Genomic DNA, 17,535 nt, shown 5'->3' with positions numbered 1-17,535 from the left:
ATATCAAAATACAGTAAAAAAAAAAAAAAATATATATATATATATATATATATATAATATATAATAATAAAAACATTTATAAATATTATTACAATTTAAAATAGCTGTTTCTATTTTAATTTATTCCTTTTGAATATATTCAGTAATTTCTTATTATTATATATACTGAATAAGCATATTAATAAATATTTTTAAACCAAACCACCTTTCCTTTACTATTCTGTAATAATAACTAATAAAAACAACAAAAATAACATCTTTTTTTAAATTTAAATAGAAATATTTTGTAAAATTATAGTCTTTTTGCCAATTTAATGCATCCTTCATCCTGAATAAAACATATTATTTAAAACGAATCCTGCCGAGTTTTAGCAGCACAGCACATTCTCATTTTTACAACATTTTTTCATATTTTGTTAATTTGCATTATAAGTAATCCAACATAATCATGTTTGACTGTAAATGAGATATTAAGATATTAAAATTCTGGGCATCCCTAGTCAATTCATTACTTTTAGTATTATTCATATTTAAACTTAATCTCATATTTTAGTTCTCTCTTCACATTCGTGCAATAGTAGTGATATCAGTATGTGATTTCAGATGTAGCGTTTGTGTTATTCTTTTATTCGATTTTTTTATGCAGTTAGTGTCTTTTTGTTGTGAATCTAATTAATAGGCTTTTAGGAAATTTTACAAGCTCTGGCAATATAATTACTTTAAAAAATCACACTGCAGCATAAAATGCTGAAATAACACTTCAGACTCATTCTTTGTGTCCGGAATAACATTTGAAGGTGAAAATAACCATTCTCTCAAATCTCCAGTGGCAAATGTGACAAGCCAGGTCTTCATTGTACTTTTATAATTTAAAATTAAACTCTGAACGTTCCCTTGAAAGGCTCTGTCCTGGTTCACCCTGCTGCGAGTGTGTAAAAGTGTTTTTCTCTCTGTATTTTTATCTCCACAGAACCAAAGACGGGCAGACGAGGAGACACTGAATGTGAGCCCCGGGCCCCTGTTGAAGGAGATGTCCCTGTGTCTGCTGGATCTGAAGGGTCTGTGCAGTGTCCTCACAGAGAGAGCTCAAGGCAAAGAGCCCAACCTGGCCCTGCTGCTTGGCATCAAATGTAAACACTCATGCATAACATAGAAAACTCTGCCTTAGCAACACATTATCTTTTTACAGTAGTCTTTAATATTCTAGGTTTATTTGCATTGTTAGTAAACTTGTTTGACTTTAAATTAAATTATTATAATCTCTAATCACTTGAAAAATGCACTTTAGTATTATTAATTAATTAATGTATTATTACTCATTTCAATTTAATATTGTAGTTCTCACTTCATATTTAAATGTTTTCTTCTTTATTTAAAATAGAACCCTAAAATCAATTGTTTTAAATGTTGCAAGTTGTATTATGCATCACAACATTGAAATGTACAGTATGAAAAATGGATATTCCTTTTAAGATTTGCATAAGATTGCAACAGTGTTTTTAAATTATTGCTGTTTTTTCTTAAGTTTGGGGTCAGTAAGTTTATTTTATTTATTTATTTTTAATTAATACTTTTCAGCAAGTATGCATTAAATTAAATTAGAACAGTGAAAACATTTAATTTATAACAAAAATATATATATTTTAAATTAATGCTGTTCTTTTAAACTTTCTATTAATCAAAAATTCCTGAAAAAAAAATGTATCTCAGTTTCCACAGAAATATTAATAATTGATAAGTTTTTTTAAGCAGCATATTAGAATGATTTCTGAAGGATCATGTGACACTGAAGACTGGAGTAATGATGCTGAGAATTCAGCTTTGATCACTGGAATAAAATACATTAAAAAAAGAAAACAATTTTAATAATATTTCACAATATTATTTGTTTTACTATATTTATGATTAAATGAATGCAGCCTTGATGAGCACAGGAGATTTCTTTCAAAAACATTACAAAATCTTACTAACCTCAAACTTTTGAACAGTAGTGTATCATCATAATTTTAATTAATGTTTAATTTGTTTGATTTCACCCATTTAGCTTTGCTAATATAATGTGAAACGTGATGAAGTGTCATTTAAAAGACATTAACATTTTCATAATTAAGAATAAATGCACTTTATAATTGCAGCACCAGATAAAGTACCCATATATAAAGTCATATATCAGCCAATAGAAAGAAAATTCCCATTTGTGACGCTTCTTTTTTTTTCCTTTTTCAGCTATGAGCTGCTCGGCGGAGGAGAGCGAGAAGCCGCTGATGGAGGACGGTTTGCGGGCCAAGCTGGTGGAGGTGTGCCAGCTGAGGAAAGACATTGACGAGCTGCGGACGCTCATCTCAGACCGTTACGCACAGGACATGGGTGAAAACTGTGTGACGCAATGAGGGCCGACTCTGCAGAGGCTTCCATTTCCAGCTCGTCAGGACAGACGGCGCTCTCAGAGCTCATAAAGGGAAAATAAAGTCAACCTGATGCAAACAAACAAGGTCTTTCTGACTACTAAAGGTTGGACCAAGCTGTGAATCCAGTTTACAAGGACGTCGTTACAAGAAGTTTCTTGTTTTTTCCTGTAGACGTTGAATTTTCAATGAGTTTGAGTGTTTTCATGTATTTATTGAGACTGCTTGAGGTTGAGTTCCTCACACTGTTCCTGTCAGTCGTCTTTGAGGGCAAGTAGAGCAACTGGTGTCCTAAAGTGCCTTGTGTTCCTTTTTGTGTACCTCCAAACTTCATGGACGTCAGTGATTTATTTTTTTTTACCCAAAGAAGCTTGTCCATTCTTTACCCAACAGCTGCAGGTCGCAGGTCGACGTTCAGGACTCTACATTAAAAGAAAAAAAACATGAGAAACAGCAGCATTTGTAAGGTCCCTATTCGCCAACATCCTGCATCTCATCTGAGTTTTGGGTCTGTTGTCTTTTTGCAGTTTAGTATATTTGCGCTTCCATAAAAGCTAGCAATGTTCCATTTCAGAATAAATGACAGCAGAGGAATCCAGGTTAATCTATTCAGGACACTGATTAACTATTTTTAATTAGAATAAAATATGAGCTGCTTTTTTAATGCTGCGGCACAGTTCGGTTCAGAGCAAGTTGCACATGTTGAGTTCCAAAGGCAAACAGGAAACAGAATGTTCTGCACTTCCTGTTACGCTTATGACATTTTATATACTCCAGATAACACACATATATTCCTTGTTAAATTTAGGAATATGGATGAAATCAATGCAAAACTTGTTCACTCAGGTATTTTAAGAGTTTCTTTTATTCGTCGTTGTTGATCTGAATAGTTTCAGAAGTGTCAGCAAGTTCATTTTGACCCCAAGCTCAATTTTTTATAGTTGATAATGTAAAGTCCAGCGATGCGGTCATGTCAAGCTTTGCACACATATTTGTACCAAGGTGACGAATGTTTAAGATATTTACAGTACAAGCGTCTATATAGTGCTTATTTATTGTGACTACTCCCATTGTATTTAAAGTATATTAAGCATGTTTTGAATTTAAAATGGAGGTTTTGTCATCATGTGCTTATAATATCTTGTGCATGCGCATAGGTTTAGAATTAATTTATATTTAAAGAAGGGACTAGACTAAGGTAACTAATTAGACGTATGCTGCGCTATGCAACCTCCCGTTAACCAGCATTTATCTGCAGATATGTAATATTATTCTGTGCCTTTACAAATCTATGCAGCAGAACCACAGGATGAAATCGAAGGGTATTTTCCATAACTGGAAGAGACCGAGTTTATTTCATAAAGGTGCAGGCGAGCAAAGCCATATTCACAAGCAATGCATATTTATTCTCAGGCAGAGTGCTGCTCATAACCTGATGGAGAATGTATGTGGTGTTGTACAGTGTGATAGCATGCTGACTTGTGTATATAGGAATACAAGAGAAACGTGCACTGATTGACATGACCCACTCACTGCGCACTGAAAGCCACTGGTTGGTTTAACAGTAGGTTTGACTTCTTAAGCTTTTAATTTTCCAGCTAGATTTTACAAATGCCAAAGGTCTATTTATGTACGAAGTATTAACTATTTTTCCATTTTGTAAACTGCTTTTCATTTGTACAAATGTCAAATAAAGTATTTTTCTACATTGGTTTAATGTTTTTGATAACAGTATAGATTAACATGTTTTATTACAAGGGAACGAATGTGCAACTCAAATTTTAGTGTAAAACCTACTCTAAGTGCATTTTTTTTTTTCACTTCATAATATAAATTAAAAAATCAAATCACATTCCATTTGATCCAAACATTTAAAAAAGTACTGGTAGTAATCTATTTTTTTAAAGTGTAACACAAAAGGCATCAAGTTACTGCAGTTCACTTAGCCTTGCATAAAATTGTTATACTTTTTTCAAGACTATATGCAAACATAATGCATCCTGTCCAGAAGCCATTTAACTAAAAAAAAAAAAAAAAAAAAAAATTTGCACTGGGTTTTATCTATACTTCAGTGTTTTTCAAAATTTAAAGGAAAAATGATGAGACGTAAGTGGAGTGTAAAGGTGCTTTAATAAGTCAGCAACCCTGCAGTCTACCACGGAAAGATTAATCCAAGTAAAAAGTCACATGAGTGTTACAATAAAAGCATCTCAAATGGAGACTGATCATTTGGCCTGCTAAAACCAATACAAAAATTTAAAACAATTATCATTGTATGTGCACTGCATTTACTCAGACATAAATTGAGAATGAATGATTGTGCACTAAAACCTGAAGACAAACAACTTCAACAAGTTGTAAAAAAAAAAAAATAAAAAAAAAAAAAAAAAATAAAAATGTAAAAAGTTTAAAAATACAGAAAAACAAACATAAAAAAAAAAAAATCTTAGGCATGTTATAAAAAGTCAGTTAAAACACCAAAGGTTTGGCCGAATGTATGAGGTCTAGGCCACAGGCACTTGACTGGCCTGAAGAGCGTTGAGATGGTTGAGACAGGCCTGAGCACACTGCAGAACCATTCCCTTCAGCGCCTCCAGATAGAGCTCCTGCCCAGAATTCAGGTACAGCCACATGAGGCGACTGAGCTGCGCCATCAGACAGTCCCCGTGTAAACTCTCTGTTCAAACACAAAACACACTCGTCAAGGTTATGAATGTTTGGTGTCCATCAGGAAACAAACAAACCTTAAGTTATTCATTTATTCTTTTAAATCGCCAATTCAGATTCAATATGTAGTCAGCAAAGTGACTAAAATACACAATACAGTTTCAAGGTAAAAATTTACACAATTGCTGATTTTAAAATAAACATTTAATATAAATCATTTTAAACATTTAAAAAATGTATTTAAAATAGATTAAAAGTCTTACATATTTTACAATTATTTTTACACAATACAATAAAAAGATTTTTATTGTATTAAAGTTTGCATTTTTAGTTCTCATACTACTGCACGTAAATCTTAAAATGCCACAGCATGAAAATAAAATGCAAACAGTATTCAAAATAATTTGGATATTTTTTTTTCATATGGTTTTTCTAAAATAAATTTTATTTTTATTTTCAGTATGGAACTTAAATTTAGTCTTAAAATAGTTTTTTTTCAATATTGTATATAAAGAAATGTTATTGTCATTTCATATATTAACAATAAAAATTTTTTCATTTATTTTATTTTTTAACAATTGAGTACTTTAAAAAAAAAATTGTGCAAGTCTTATTTCTTATTGCATTAGTCAATCACAAATTGGTCACAATTTGGCAAGTATTAAAACTTGCCATCTATATGAAACTTGCAAGACACTTTGATATGAGAGATCCTTCTAATACAAATGCTATGAACTTTGTGTGGTCCTGACTGCTCACAGAGGCCTGGATTAACACCAACATCTACATAAATCTGCTGAACCAAAATGAACTTGCAAGTATCATTTAATAAGACAGCATCAGCTAAAAACAAGATGTTAATGAGATGATCTAATAAGAGCAGAAATACACTAAACGCAGCAAAAGACTAGACCTGAGGGTCTTAGACTACACAAGCGTCGGCAAAGCTTACAAATTGAATATGGAGGATTAATCAAAATGAGCCCGAGAGGAACTGGATTATGTACAGTTGTTCTGCAGTCATTACATCGATTCAGGCTCTTTGACTTGTGTTCACATCATGTTAGCTAAACCCACCTCATGTTCTTGGTGAAAACTCCAGCAGTGTTGAGAAATCTTGTGTCCAAAACTCCAGCAGTGGGTAAGCGATTCAGGGCCGCAGGCAGCAACTGTCTCGCCCAGCTGTTCTCCTCCAGGTAAATCCAATCCCGGATCAGCCTCTTTCTACGCAGGAAACCTTGCACATGATCCAGGTACACCGAATTACCAGACACTAGATACAGCCTTAAAAAAATAAAAAATAAATAAATTATATGCATGAGCTGGAAAACCATTATCAATGCAGCTACATAAGGCAAGGCAAGTCTAATATTTGTTCTTTTCATTAGCTTGGGAAATAAGACAACCTTTATTAATAAGCCACCATGAGAATTAAAAACCAGAAACAATGTAATAGCTTTTGTGGGGAAAGTAATTTTTCAAGCACTTCTGAACAACAAGGCATTCATCTTCACAGTCTCTCGAGATTTGCTCTTTGTATAATGACTGTTACAGCTTCAAACAAAACACCCAGGAAGAAAAAAACAACAACAAAAAAAAAACACTTAGAACTCAATTTGTGTGCAGCTAACATTCAAACACGCTCAGACATACAGCTCCTCTATTGTGGATTTTTAGCTAAACTTAAAACCAGCCAAGCAGGACTGATGGTTTGAACACTAATGACCAATTAGACAGAGAGATCAGATAGCAGGGAAGTGCTAAACTACATAACTACAACCATTTTACTTGCACAAAACTCTCAAATGAGATAGATAGAGATAGAGATGTTATATTTTTATATATAGCTATTATATATATATATATATATAGATATATATATATATATATATATATATATATAGATACATATATATATATCTACTACATATATATATAGGACACACACCACACATATATTACACATACACCATATAGACACACACACATAAACATAAATATATAGACACACACACACACAACACACACACCATACATAACACACACACACACTATTAACACACATATATATACACACCCACACAAATACAATACAAATATATACACACACATATACCACATATATAATATATATATACACACACATACAGTATAATACACACACACACACATATAACACACACCACACACATACTACTATACACACACATATATACATATTATATATACACACACATACAGTATATATACACACACACACACAGTATACACACACACACAGTATACACACACACACAGAAGACACCACACACACAACAACACATATACATACACACACAAAACACCACACACATATACACATATATACACCACCACCCACACATAAACAAAAAAAAAAAAAACAAACAATCTAACAAAAATATATACCACACCACACAAACAAAACATAAAAAAACACAAACACAACACATATTAAGAAACAAAACAAACAACACAAAAACAAAACCAAATATATACACAAAAACAAAACAAAAAAAACATACACAACAAACATATAAAAAAAAAAGGAAAAACAAAAAATACACACACAAATAATATACATAAAATAAAAACACAAACATAAATATAAACAAAAATATATACATAATATATAAACAAACAAAAACAAACATATATACATAACAAAATAAACACAAAAACATAAAAACATTAAAAAAAAAACACACACAAAAAAAATATATACAAACACACAAAAATAAACAAAAATAAAAAACACACAAACATAATATAACACACAAACATATAAAATATAAAAAAACACACATAAACATATAAAATACACAAACACACACAACACACAAACAAACACACAAGGCATACCAAAACAAAAACAAAAAAAACACACAAACAAAAAAAACAAAAAATATATAAACACACAAACAAAAAAAAAACAAAAAAACAAATATACAAAAAAAAACATAAAAAAACACATATACATAATATACAAAACACACAAATAACAAAAAAAAAAATATATAAAAACACACATACAGTTATATACACACACAAAAAAATAAACATAATATACAAAAAACAAAAATATAAAACAAAAAAATATAAACAAACACAAACAAAATACAAATATTATAAACACACACACAGTATATACAACAAACAAACAGTATACACACAAAAAACACAAACAGTATACAAACACACACAAAAAAAAACACACACAGTATACACACACACAATAAAAACACAAAACAGTAACAAACACACAATTAAAACACACACACACAAAAAAAACACAAACACACACACATATAAAATACAAACACACAAAAACAAACATAAAAATACAAAAATAAAACACACACACACAAAAAAAATAAAACACACACACACATATATACAATAATAACATAAAACACACATATAAACATAAAAAAACATAAACAACAAAAAAACATATTATATATACACACACAAACAAAATAAAAAAACACACAAACAAAATAAAAAAACAAACACAGTATAAAAACACACACAGTATACACACACACAACAAAACACAACACACACACAAATATAAATCACAAAAACATATACACACACATACAAAAAATATACACAAAAAACAAAACAAAAAAAACACACACATATACACACACACACAAATATATAAAACACACAAATATACTATTATATATACACAAATATACAGTATATATACACACACACAGTATACACACACAAACAGTAAAAAAACACCACACACAAACACACACAAACAAACCAAATAAAAAAACACATACATATATACACACACACACACATATATACATAGTATATATACACACACACACAGTATACAACACACACACACATATATACATATTATATATACACACACACACACACACATATATATACATATTATATATACAACACACACACACAACACACACACACACACATATACATACCACACACACAACACACACACACAAGACATATTATAACACACACATACAGTATATATACACACACACACACACAGTATACACACACACACAGTATACATACACCACACATACATATATATACACACACACACACACACACACACACATATATATACACACACACACACATATATACATAATATATATACACACACACACATATATACATAGTATATATATACACACACACAGTATACACACACACACATACACACACACACACACATATATACACACACATACACACACACACACACACATATATATACACATAATATATATACACACACATATATACATATTATATATACACACACATATACACACACACACACACACATATACACACACACATATACATACACACACACACACACTAAAGTGCCATATAACTAAAATTAAAATGCAAAAATAAATTTGTATAAAACAAACTAATAATTATTATTATGCCAAATCATGAAAATGAAAAACCATTAATGAAAAAAAAAAAAAAAAAGTGCACATACAAGTTGCTTTTACTATTATAATGATCATCCTCCTCCATGCTACGGCAAGCACACTTTCAAGTGCCATATCATTAGAATAAAAACAAACATTAATAAAAATTATTTGCAAGAAGACAAAGTACAAACATTAAAAAAAAAAAAAATCCATGCTATGGCATTTTAAAATGTGTTATATGTGTGTATATGTATATATACAAAGTGGCACAGCATAAAAATAAAATGCTACAAAAAAAAAAAATCTTTTTAAGGGCCACAGTCTGAAAGTATTAAAATAGAATAAAAAAATTGAATAAAATAAAATTTCATTTTATTTTCATGCTATCGCCCTTAAAAAAAATAAAATGTATAAGGGCCACAACATGAAAATATACTTTTTATTAAAATAAAATATACAGTTTCACTGCATGGAAATAAAAAAAATAAAAATACTAAAAAAAAGATTTTAAAGTGCCATGAACGTTTAATTTTCCAGCATAAGCATCATAAAAAGAACCATTTCTTCAAGTGAGCACTTTAGTACACTTCAGTCACTCACACATCTGCTCATGTAAGACGACCGCCCTCAAGGAACATCCCACTTAACTTTCACACTACTGTTCTCTGATGCTGTGGGATCAGGCAGACTTGAGTGGAGTTCAGTGCATGCTCTTTGAGATCAGTCGCCATGCATTTCAAAGATATCGTCGACTGGCTGCAGATATCAGGCCGTAAGTTACTGCAGGCTATTTGTTTGAAGCTGCCAGCGGTGCTCGTATTTCCACCCACCGCACTCTCCAGCCTTCAAACCCCAGTCTGAAAGCCAACCACTGCTAAAGCTCAACACTTTCTCTGCTAGTTTTTAATGGAAACAACAGCAATCCGTAATAGAGCAACATTTTACAGCCTGAAAACAGTGATCGATGGGAAACGCTAAAAGCAAAGCTCCTGTGTGTACCAGCAAATAAGAGTGTCACTAATCTCACAGAATTGTGACAGAGCCTCATTTAAGCAAAATGTTGCATTTCAGATTCATCACCATGTTTTAAAAATAAGCTTTACAGAGCAGTTGCTTTGTGCACAATGTGCTGAAGACTATATCACCATCAATATTAGCATGGCATAAAATTAGGCTGCTTCGTTTAAGTTCATTTAGTAAAATAACTTAAATACAAAGTTAGCTTTGTTTAAATAAAATTAAGCTAAATACATTTTTAAAGAAATAAAATAAGAACTTAATTTAAGAATTTTTTTTTTTTTTTTGGTAATTTGACCAAGAAAAATTAAACATTAGCTCAATTTAGGATTATTTATGTATTTAAATACAAACGAAATACATTAAATATTAAGCAATTTTTTTATCTAAAAAAGGAAAAAAAAATACTTAAATTAAGCTATTAAATAAAAATTTTAATTTTTAAAATTGGTTAAAATACTTATTGCTAGATCTTATTTTATTAATCTAAAATAAAAAAAAATTAAAGCCAGCCAACATTTTAGATTAATAAAAAACTAAGTATTTAACAATTTAGTTTGTATTTAAATACATAATTAAGTTTAATGTAAGGCTTGTATTATTTTAGATAAAAGTTTTACCTTTAATATTTAAATTAAATTTTTTATTTAAATGGATAATGTCAGCTTAAATTTAAGTTATAAAAAAAAAAATAAAAACATATATAATATTTATACAAAAACACAAAAAAAAATAAGCTAAAATAATATAAAAATTATATAAAAAAAAAAAAATCATTTTAAATGTTTAACGTTTTTTTTTTTTTTTTTTTCATAAAATCTAAAATAAATGTTTAATTATTGAACTAAATAAATGAGTTATTCTGTATTCTTGGGAGAGAATAAGAAAATTAGAGACAGTAAATCGAACAGACTCAAGCAGGACTGACTTGTAGTAAGGGAGCGTCTCAATCATTTTCCAGTTGACATAATTTGCAGCCGTCTCCTCAAGCATACAGACACGGGTCATCTGGACTTTGGCCACCTGCCAGAAGCGCTCGTGCTCGATGAGCGTCTCCTGCATCTCCCGTCTCAGCAGAAGATACACACCCTCCAGTGTGTCTTCATAAACCTGCCAGTGACACATCACTCCATCAGCAAACAATATTCTAGGGATAGGGAACAGGACCGAATTTGCATATTAAACAAAGAAACAAAATTCTAATACAAATTGCATAAAATCACCACACAAAGTGCTTTCCAATTAGCATTTCAAATAATCGAAAAAATCCTGATATCCTAGTTGAAGTTAAACAATAAATGCTAATATCAAGCATGCAGGTAATGCAAAGCACGTACATGAATGCCATGAAAGGAAAAAGATTACATTCACTTTTGTAATAAAATTTTTTTTTCCCATTTAAATGTCCCTCATGTCCCTTTCTGTGTCCTTGGATGGTCACGTGTGTTGTAAAACCACGTATAATGGCAGGTGAGTTTGTATGCTCAGACGTGCGATGTAATTGACTGGGACATGCACCGATACGTCTATAATTCATTTAGGCAGCCATTAGATAGGAGCGTCTGCTCACGCTGTGACCTGTGAAATCATTTTCCCTGGCTAATGAAACGCAGAAGATGAGCACTGCTGGAATATTTAAGATCACGTCCTCTGGGGAACTTATTTGGTTTTTTTTAGATGGGGACAAGAGCTATCAGTTGGAACAGAACAGGGAACAATCATGTGAGAAGAAAGGTTGGTCTCTGGAAAGACTAAATGTCAGATTTATTCAAACATCACACCTGGGAGAGAGGACTTCATGTCAAAGGGAAAAAAAAATAAAATCAAGCAAATGTTTTTCAGCATCTTGCATGTATTCCGTAGATGTACCTTTCGTCGCTTCAGTCGGCCCCAGTCACGTCCCAAGATCCAGGCCACGAGAGACTTGCACATGCAGAAGTAGTTTCCGACAGTCTGAATCCCTGACGGAAAGAAACAAGTGCAGTCAGAACATGAGATGATACTCCAAGAGACTGGAGCAGAAACATTTGATCTGCAGATGGTTTTCCTGCCAAAGGACTAGTACAGGCATAGTTACTCAAGAGAGAGCACCACACAAGACCAGCAAAGAACACAACACACAATCAAATTCAGCAGGTTTTGTTTGACTCTTCAAGGGTTTGCAGATCAAGCCAATTCTCCAGCAGAGGCTGACCAATAATAGATTTTGCAAATGCCATTAACAAAGGTAGGGGGGAAAAGCAGCTTTACAAAAAAATAAGCTAATAGTTTCCTTTATTTAAAAAAACAAAACAAAACAAGAATAATAACTTGCTATTACAACAGCTAAATTAAGAATAAGACAAAATACAAGTTATTAAAAATAAAACTGCTAAAATAACGTTCACACACATTATTAAATAATGCTAATATAATAATAATAATAATAATAAATGATATTAAAGATAAACAGCTAAAATAACAATACAAAACGTGCTATTAAATAAAGCAATTATAAAGTAGCATGCATTGTTTGTAATACAAAATACATATTATTCAAGGTATTATTTTAACAATTACATGCTATTAAATAAAACTATTAATAATTATTATTATTTTAAATGTATAATAACATGTATTTTGTTTATAATAATAATAATAATAATAATAATAACAACCAACAACAATACATAATATTAAAGCTATTGTCATTGACACTCTAAATAAATCCATAAATAATAATAATAATAATAATAATAATAATATCATAATAGCATATATTATTTATAATAAAAAGGTATTATTATCATCATCATCATAACAACAAATGTGTGCCATTAAATAAAGCTTATTATTATTATCATCATCATCATCTTTAAATTTAACCAAATAACTTACCGAGGCTCTCATCTCCCCGGGCCAGTTGGCCTCTCCAGTAGTCTTTGGTTATAGGGTGCAGCGAGGCCAGGTACCTCACATCACACAGGGTTTCTCCCCAGGTGGCCACCTTCCTCTTGCTGTGCTTCTTCCACTGCAGGAAAATAGATCGCAGCTGCTTGTTGTATGGAGCCAGCTGGCGAAACAACCAATATGTGAAGAGCCACTGGAACCTGCACTGGACATATTGATGGTACATGGACTCCAGCTCTGTGTGCTCTAAAATCACCAATAAAATGGTTGTCAATAGCAACAATACTACAGATCGAAAGCTACTAGGCAGAAACATCTCATATGGAAGAAACACTGCAATTAAATATGGATATGCATTCATAAATAAATCTGCACAATTACACCTATAGAAGGCCTATAGAACATGGGCCTTTCACACACTAGAGTAGTAAAAGAAACAGGAAATGCCAGGTGAGGGTGAACTGAGTCTAGACACATCACTCAAAAACTGTGGGTCATACCCCAGCTTCCCCATCAAGGGTCCATCACAGCTGTTCGAAGTGACTCACCAGTGCAATAAATTGGATTACTACATCTTTTGACAAAAATCCCATTATTTTTAGAGGGGGAAAGGAAACGTATACAGCAAAAACATAAAAGGTCAACCAGACCAATGAAAGCACCCAGACACCCTCATGTCCTTTTTATTTTAAGACGACAATACAGTACAGTTGGAGTGAGCCAACCATGAACTTGTTTGCCATTTTTCAGAGTCTTAATGCAATGCAAAAGTGCCAGAGAACAAATTGCAGTTGACTGGATTCAGTCCAGCACTTATAGAGGGTTAAAGGTGATATATTATATTCTTTTGGTAATATTAAAATAATATTCACAGCATTGAAACTTTTTATTTGGCCATTAAGCTTCCAAAAGACCAAGGAAGCAGAAATTTCACGAAATGGGATGCAGATCTCTCACCACTGTTTTGGTGCTGGCTGAGAACATGCTGGAAGACCAGTGAGACACTACCATGATGCTTCAGTGCAAGATGATACAGCTCCCTCCATTCAAACTTAAGGGTGTCACAATCTTCAGTTTCCTCTGGGGAAAAAAATCAACACATGTTAGACTAAAATTAAACATGGGAAGCCCATGTGACAGCTGAAAGTATGGCCACCTTGGAGTTTGTCCTGAAACAAATCTGCAGTAATTCCCCAAAGTTTCTCCACATCGCTGCAGGGAAGCCTCACTGAAGGCAAGGGAACGCTTTCCTCCAGCATGAGCCACTGGATCCAGTACTTGTGCGGCGCGAGCGGGATCTCCACAAAGAGCTTCTCCTGAAACGCATGGTTACAGTGGATGTTTCTGAAGAGGGATCTCCACATAAAAACCAAGCGGAAGGCAGTTTTGGCAGTTACGGGACACCGGGCATGGGTATATGACAGACTGGCCCCAAACGAATCCTGTGAAGAGAAAATTTGGAGAGAATTGGCATTTGAGTGACCACTGGAATAGTCTGTTAGAAGCCTGCAGGTCAAAATAAATAAATAAATAAATACTTCCCAAACCTCATGAATGTAATAGGAATAAAACAATTTAATCATGTCAATTCTCAGGTACGTATACTGTATGTAATAGCAGTACTTGTTGGATTGCTATTGTTGATTGTGGATTTTAGTGTCCAGTCAGGATTATCTTTTGCTGGAGTATGACAAAAATCGGAATCTTTGAGAACCGTTTAAATTGCAAAGTAAAAATCCACAGGAAAATACTGTTGTAAGAAAATGAAAAATGTTACATTTGTAAATACATGCATGCAAATATTAAATGGAATCCTATTCGAATCTTTTAGCTGAATGACTCCAATTCACAACCATGCACCGACTGTTTTTTATGGAGACAGATTAGTCTCAAATATAATTCACGCAAAAAACACGATTCACACATGCGTAGACAATTTCACATGCATGAAACCTAATTCATGTACACAAAAAAAAATTCACGTGCGTGAAAAAAAATATATTCACAAAAAGCAATTCACATGCGAAAAAAAATTATATATTCATAAAATACATTTCACAAATGCAAAACACAATTCGTAGATATACAACTGTGCACAAAAACCTTTTAATGTTTAAAATGTACGAGTGTCTGAATGTACAAATCGTCATTTACTACGAATCCACTCGGATTTGTGTGTGTTTTTTTGAGACTTTCCTGGCAGAGCTCTCTTCCCACGTGGGTCTGTCGTACTCTTTAGCCAATCAGATGCGAGCTCACCATTCAACCAATCATATCATAAGCCACTGAGAGTGCATTCAAGGAGCACGATTCTGCGCACCTTTTGCGCAATATGGATTAATTAGAACGGAAATTAAGCCTTTACATCAGTAATCCCGTAGACAGTAAAAGAAATGGACACAGCGACCCAATTGGAACTCAATTGAGACAAGTGAAGCCCATTTTTAGCGATTTTTAGAACTTCGTTTCTGACGCGCAGACTCAAACTAAGCTTGATGACGTCAGCAACCTGTCTGACAGATGTAAATCTTCTAGTATCTTCTAGTAGCTGTGCGTGCAAACTGCCATCGTTAATCTTGCAGAGACGGCGAGCTTGAGCGGGGAGTTCTTTGGCGTGAGTGAGCAGGAGTAAGTATTCTGATTAATTATTTTGTATAGTATTTTAAAATGTAACGCCAGGGCTTCTCTCTTGACGTCTCCCCGATTGCCTGCGAGCTTCTGAATGCACTCTCGGTGGCTTATGATATGATTGGTTGAATGGTAAGCTCGCATCTGATTGGCTAAAGAGTACGACAGACCCACGTGGGAAGAGAGCTCTGCCAGGAAAGTCTCAAACACACACACACAAATCCGAGTGGATTCGTAGTAAATGACGATTTGTACATTCAGACACTCGTACATTTTAAACATTCAAAGGTTTTTGTGCACAGTTGTATATCTACGAATTGTGTTTTGCATTTGTGAAATGTATTTTATGAAAATATAATTTTATTTTGCGCATGTGAATAGCTTTTTGTGAATATATTTTTTTTTTCACGCACGTGAATTTTTTTTGTGTACGTGAATTAGGTTTCATGCATGTGAAATAGTCTACGCATGTGTGAATCGTGTTTTTTGCGTGAATTATATTTGAGACTAATCTGTCTCCATAGTGTTTTTCGTTCACTTTTGCTTTCCATGCATTCAGAGATTGACTATAGCAAAAGCAAATATCAGTCATAGAAGTAATTCAATAACTTCTATCATATCATATGTAGACGTTACATAACAAATATGCCGCGAATGGCCCGGTTTTGTGTGTCTTGAACGAGTCTCGGAGCGGCGATGAACGACTCGCATAGGTCTATGAACGAATCTCGCTCTTAAATATGGATTATCTGACAGAACATTCAACTACATTGGAGTCATTTTTGTTCACATAACTAAATACAGTGACCCAAGGACGTTGTTGACGTATGTATAAGATATTACAATTGTTTCTTATTTTCTCCATAACTTGCTCACTGTCGTGCCCAGCGTTTGACTCGGTTCCGACTCGGCTGGGTGCATGATTCAACTATTCACCTATAACCCAATGTTCACTACTCGCCACCGACTCGCTTAGGTATGAACCATGCATGAAGAGTGAATTCAGTAATTCAACAGGTTTCGACTCACTGTGATAAACCAAAAATCTAATTCCCACGCAAATTACCTGAAAGTGTGTGGTCCACAGAGAGTTACACGAACAAACTCGGAATAACAAGCTGCACGTGCCGCCGAGCCTCAGCAGCGACACCGGGTCCAAGTTCCTCAGAATAACCAGGAGAACTTCATCACTTAAATGCAATAAGCCCGTTGTGTTGTCGCTGCTTTCAGAAGTGATATCTGCTGTATTCAAATGGAGCTCCTCGTCTGTGGCGGCAGTCAGGTATGAGAATTGCTCCAGCAACTCACGCTCCCAGGTTGTGCTGAGGTCTGCCATACCTGAGCCGGTGTCACCGCCCTGTTTGCAGCCACCTCTCAGGTGTTAAAGGTTAGGAAGAAACCACCTGACCTGAGAGAGGTCATGGGGTGGTGAATCTCTAAGGAGTTGATCATGAATATAA

The 17,535-nt window shown here is 33.2% G+C and overlaps 2 protein-coding genes across 2 annotated transcripts in view; one reads left to right on the top strand and one right to left on the bottom strand.

The window, feature by feature from the left end:
* The window catches only part of LOC109104756 (centrosomal protein of 85 kDa-like), a 48,821-nt gene extending 44,708 nt beyond the window's left edge, over positions 1 to 4,113 (top strand). Inside the window, exons 14-15 of the mRNA XM_042778357.1 lie at positions 971 to 1,130; positions 2,227 to 4,113. Of these exons, the coding sequence (XP_042634291.1) occupies positions 971 to 1,130; positions 2,227 to 2,390 (324 nt within the window). The 3' untranslated portion in view covers positions 2,391 to 4,113. The remainder of the gene's footprint in view (positions 1 to 970; positions 1,131 to 2,226) is intronic.
* A 403-nt stretch (positions 4,114 to 4,516) lies between these two features.
* On the bottom strand, positions 4,517 to 17,527 carry LOC109100470. Its single transcript, XM_042778356.1, has 9 exons — positions 17,484 to 17,527; positions 17,142 to 17,448; positions 14,604 to 14,889; positions 14,405 to 14,527; positions 13,436 to 13,693; positions 12,428 to 12,519; positions 11,487 to 11,668; positions 6,176 to 6,356; positions 4,517 to 5,080 (listed from the first exon to the last, which is right to left on the bottom strand). Exons 1-9 carry the CDS (start codon positions 17,525 to 17,527, stop codon positions 4,910 to 4,912), a joined length of 1,644 nt encoding a protein of 547 aa, XP_042634290.1. The 3' UTR covers positions 4,517 to 4,909.
* Positions 17,528 to 17,535: the final 8 nt, after the last annotated feature.

Source organism: Cyprinus carpio, chromosome A20 (assembly GCF_018340385.1).
Source record: "Cyprinus carpio isolate SPL01 chromosome A20, ASM1834038v1, whole genome shotgun sequence".
NCBI classification, from domain to species: Eukaryota; Metazoa; Chordata; class Actinopteri; order Cypriniformes; family Cyprinidae; genus Cyprinus; species Cyprinus carpio.
Note: the sequence above shows the minus strand (reverse complement) of the source record. Positions and strands in the feature narration are given on the sequence as shown.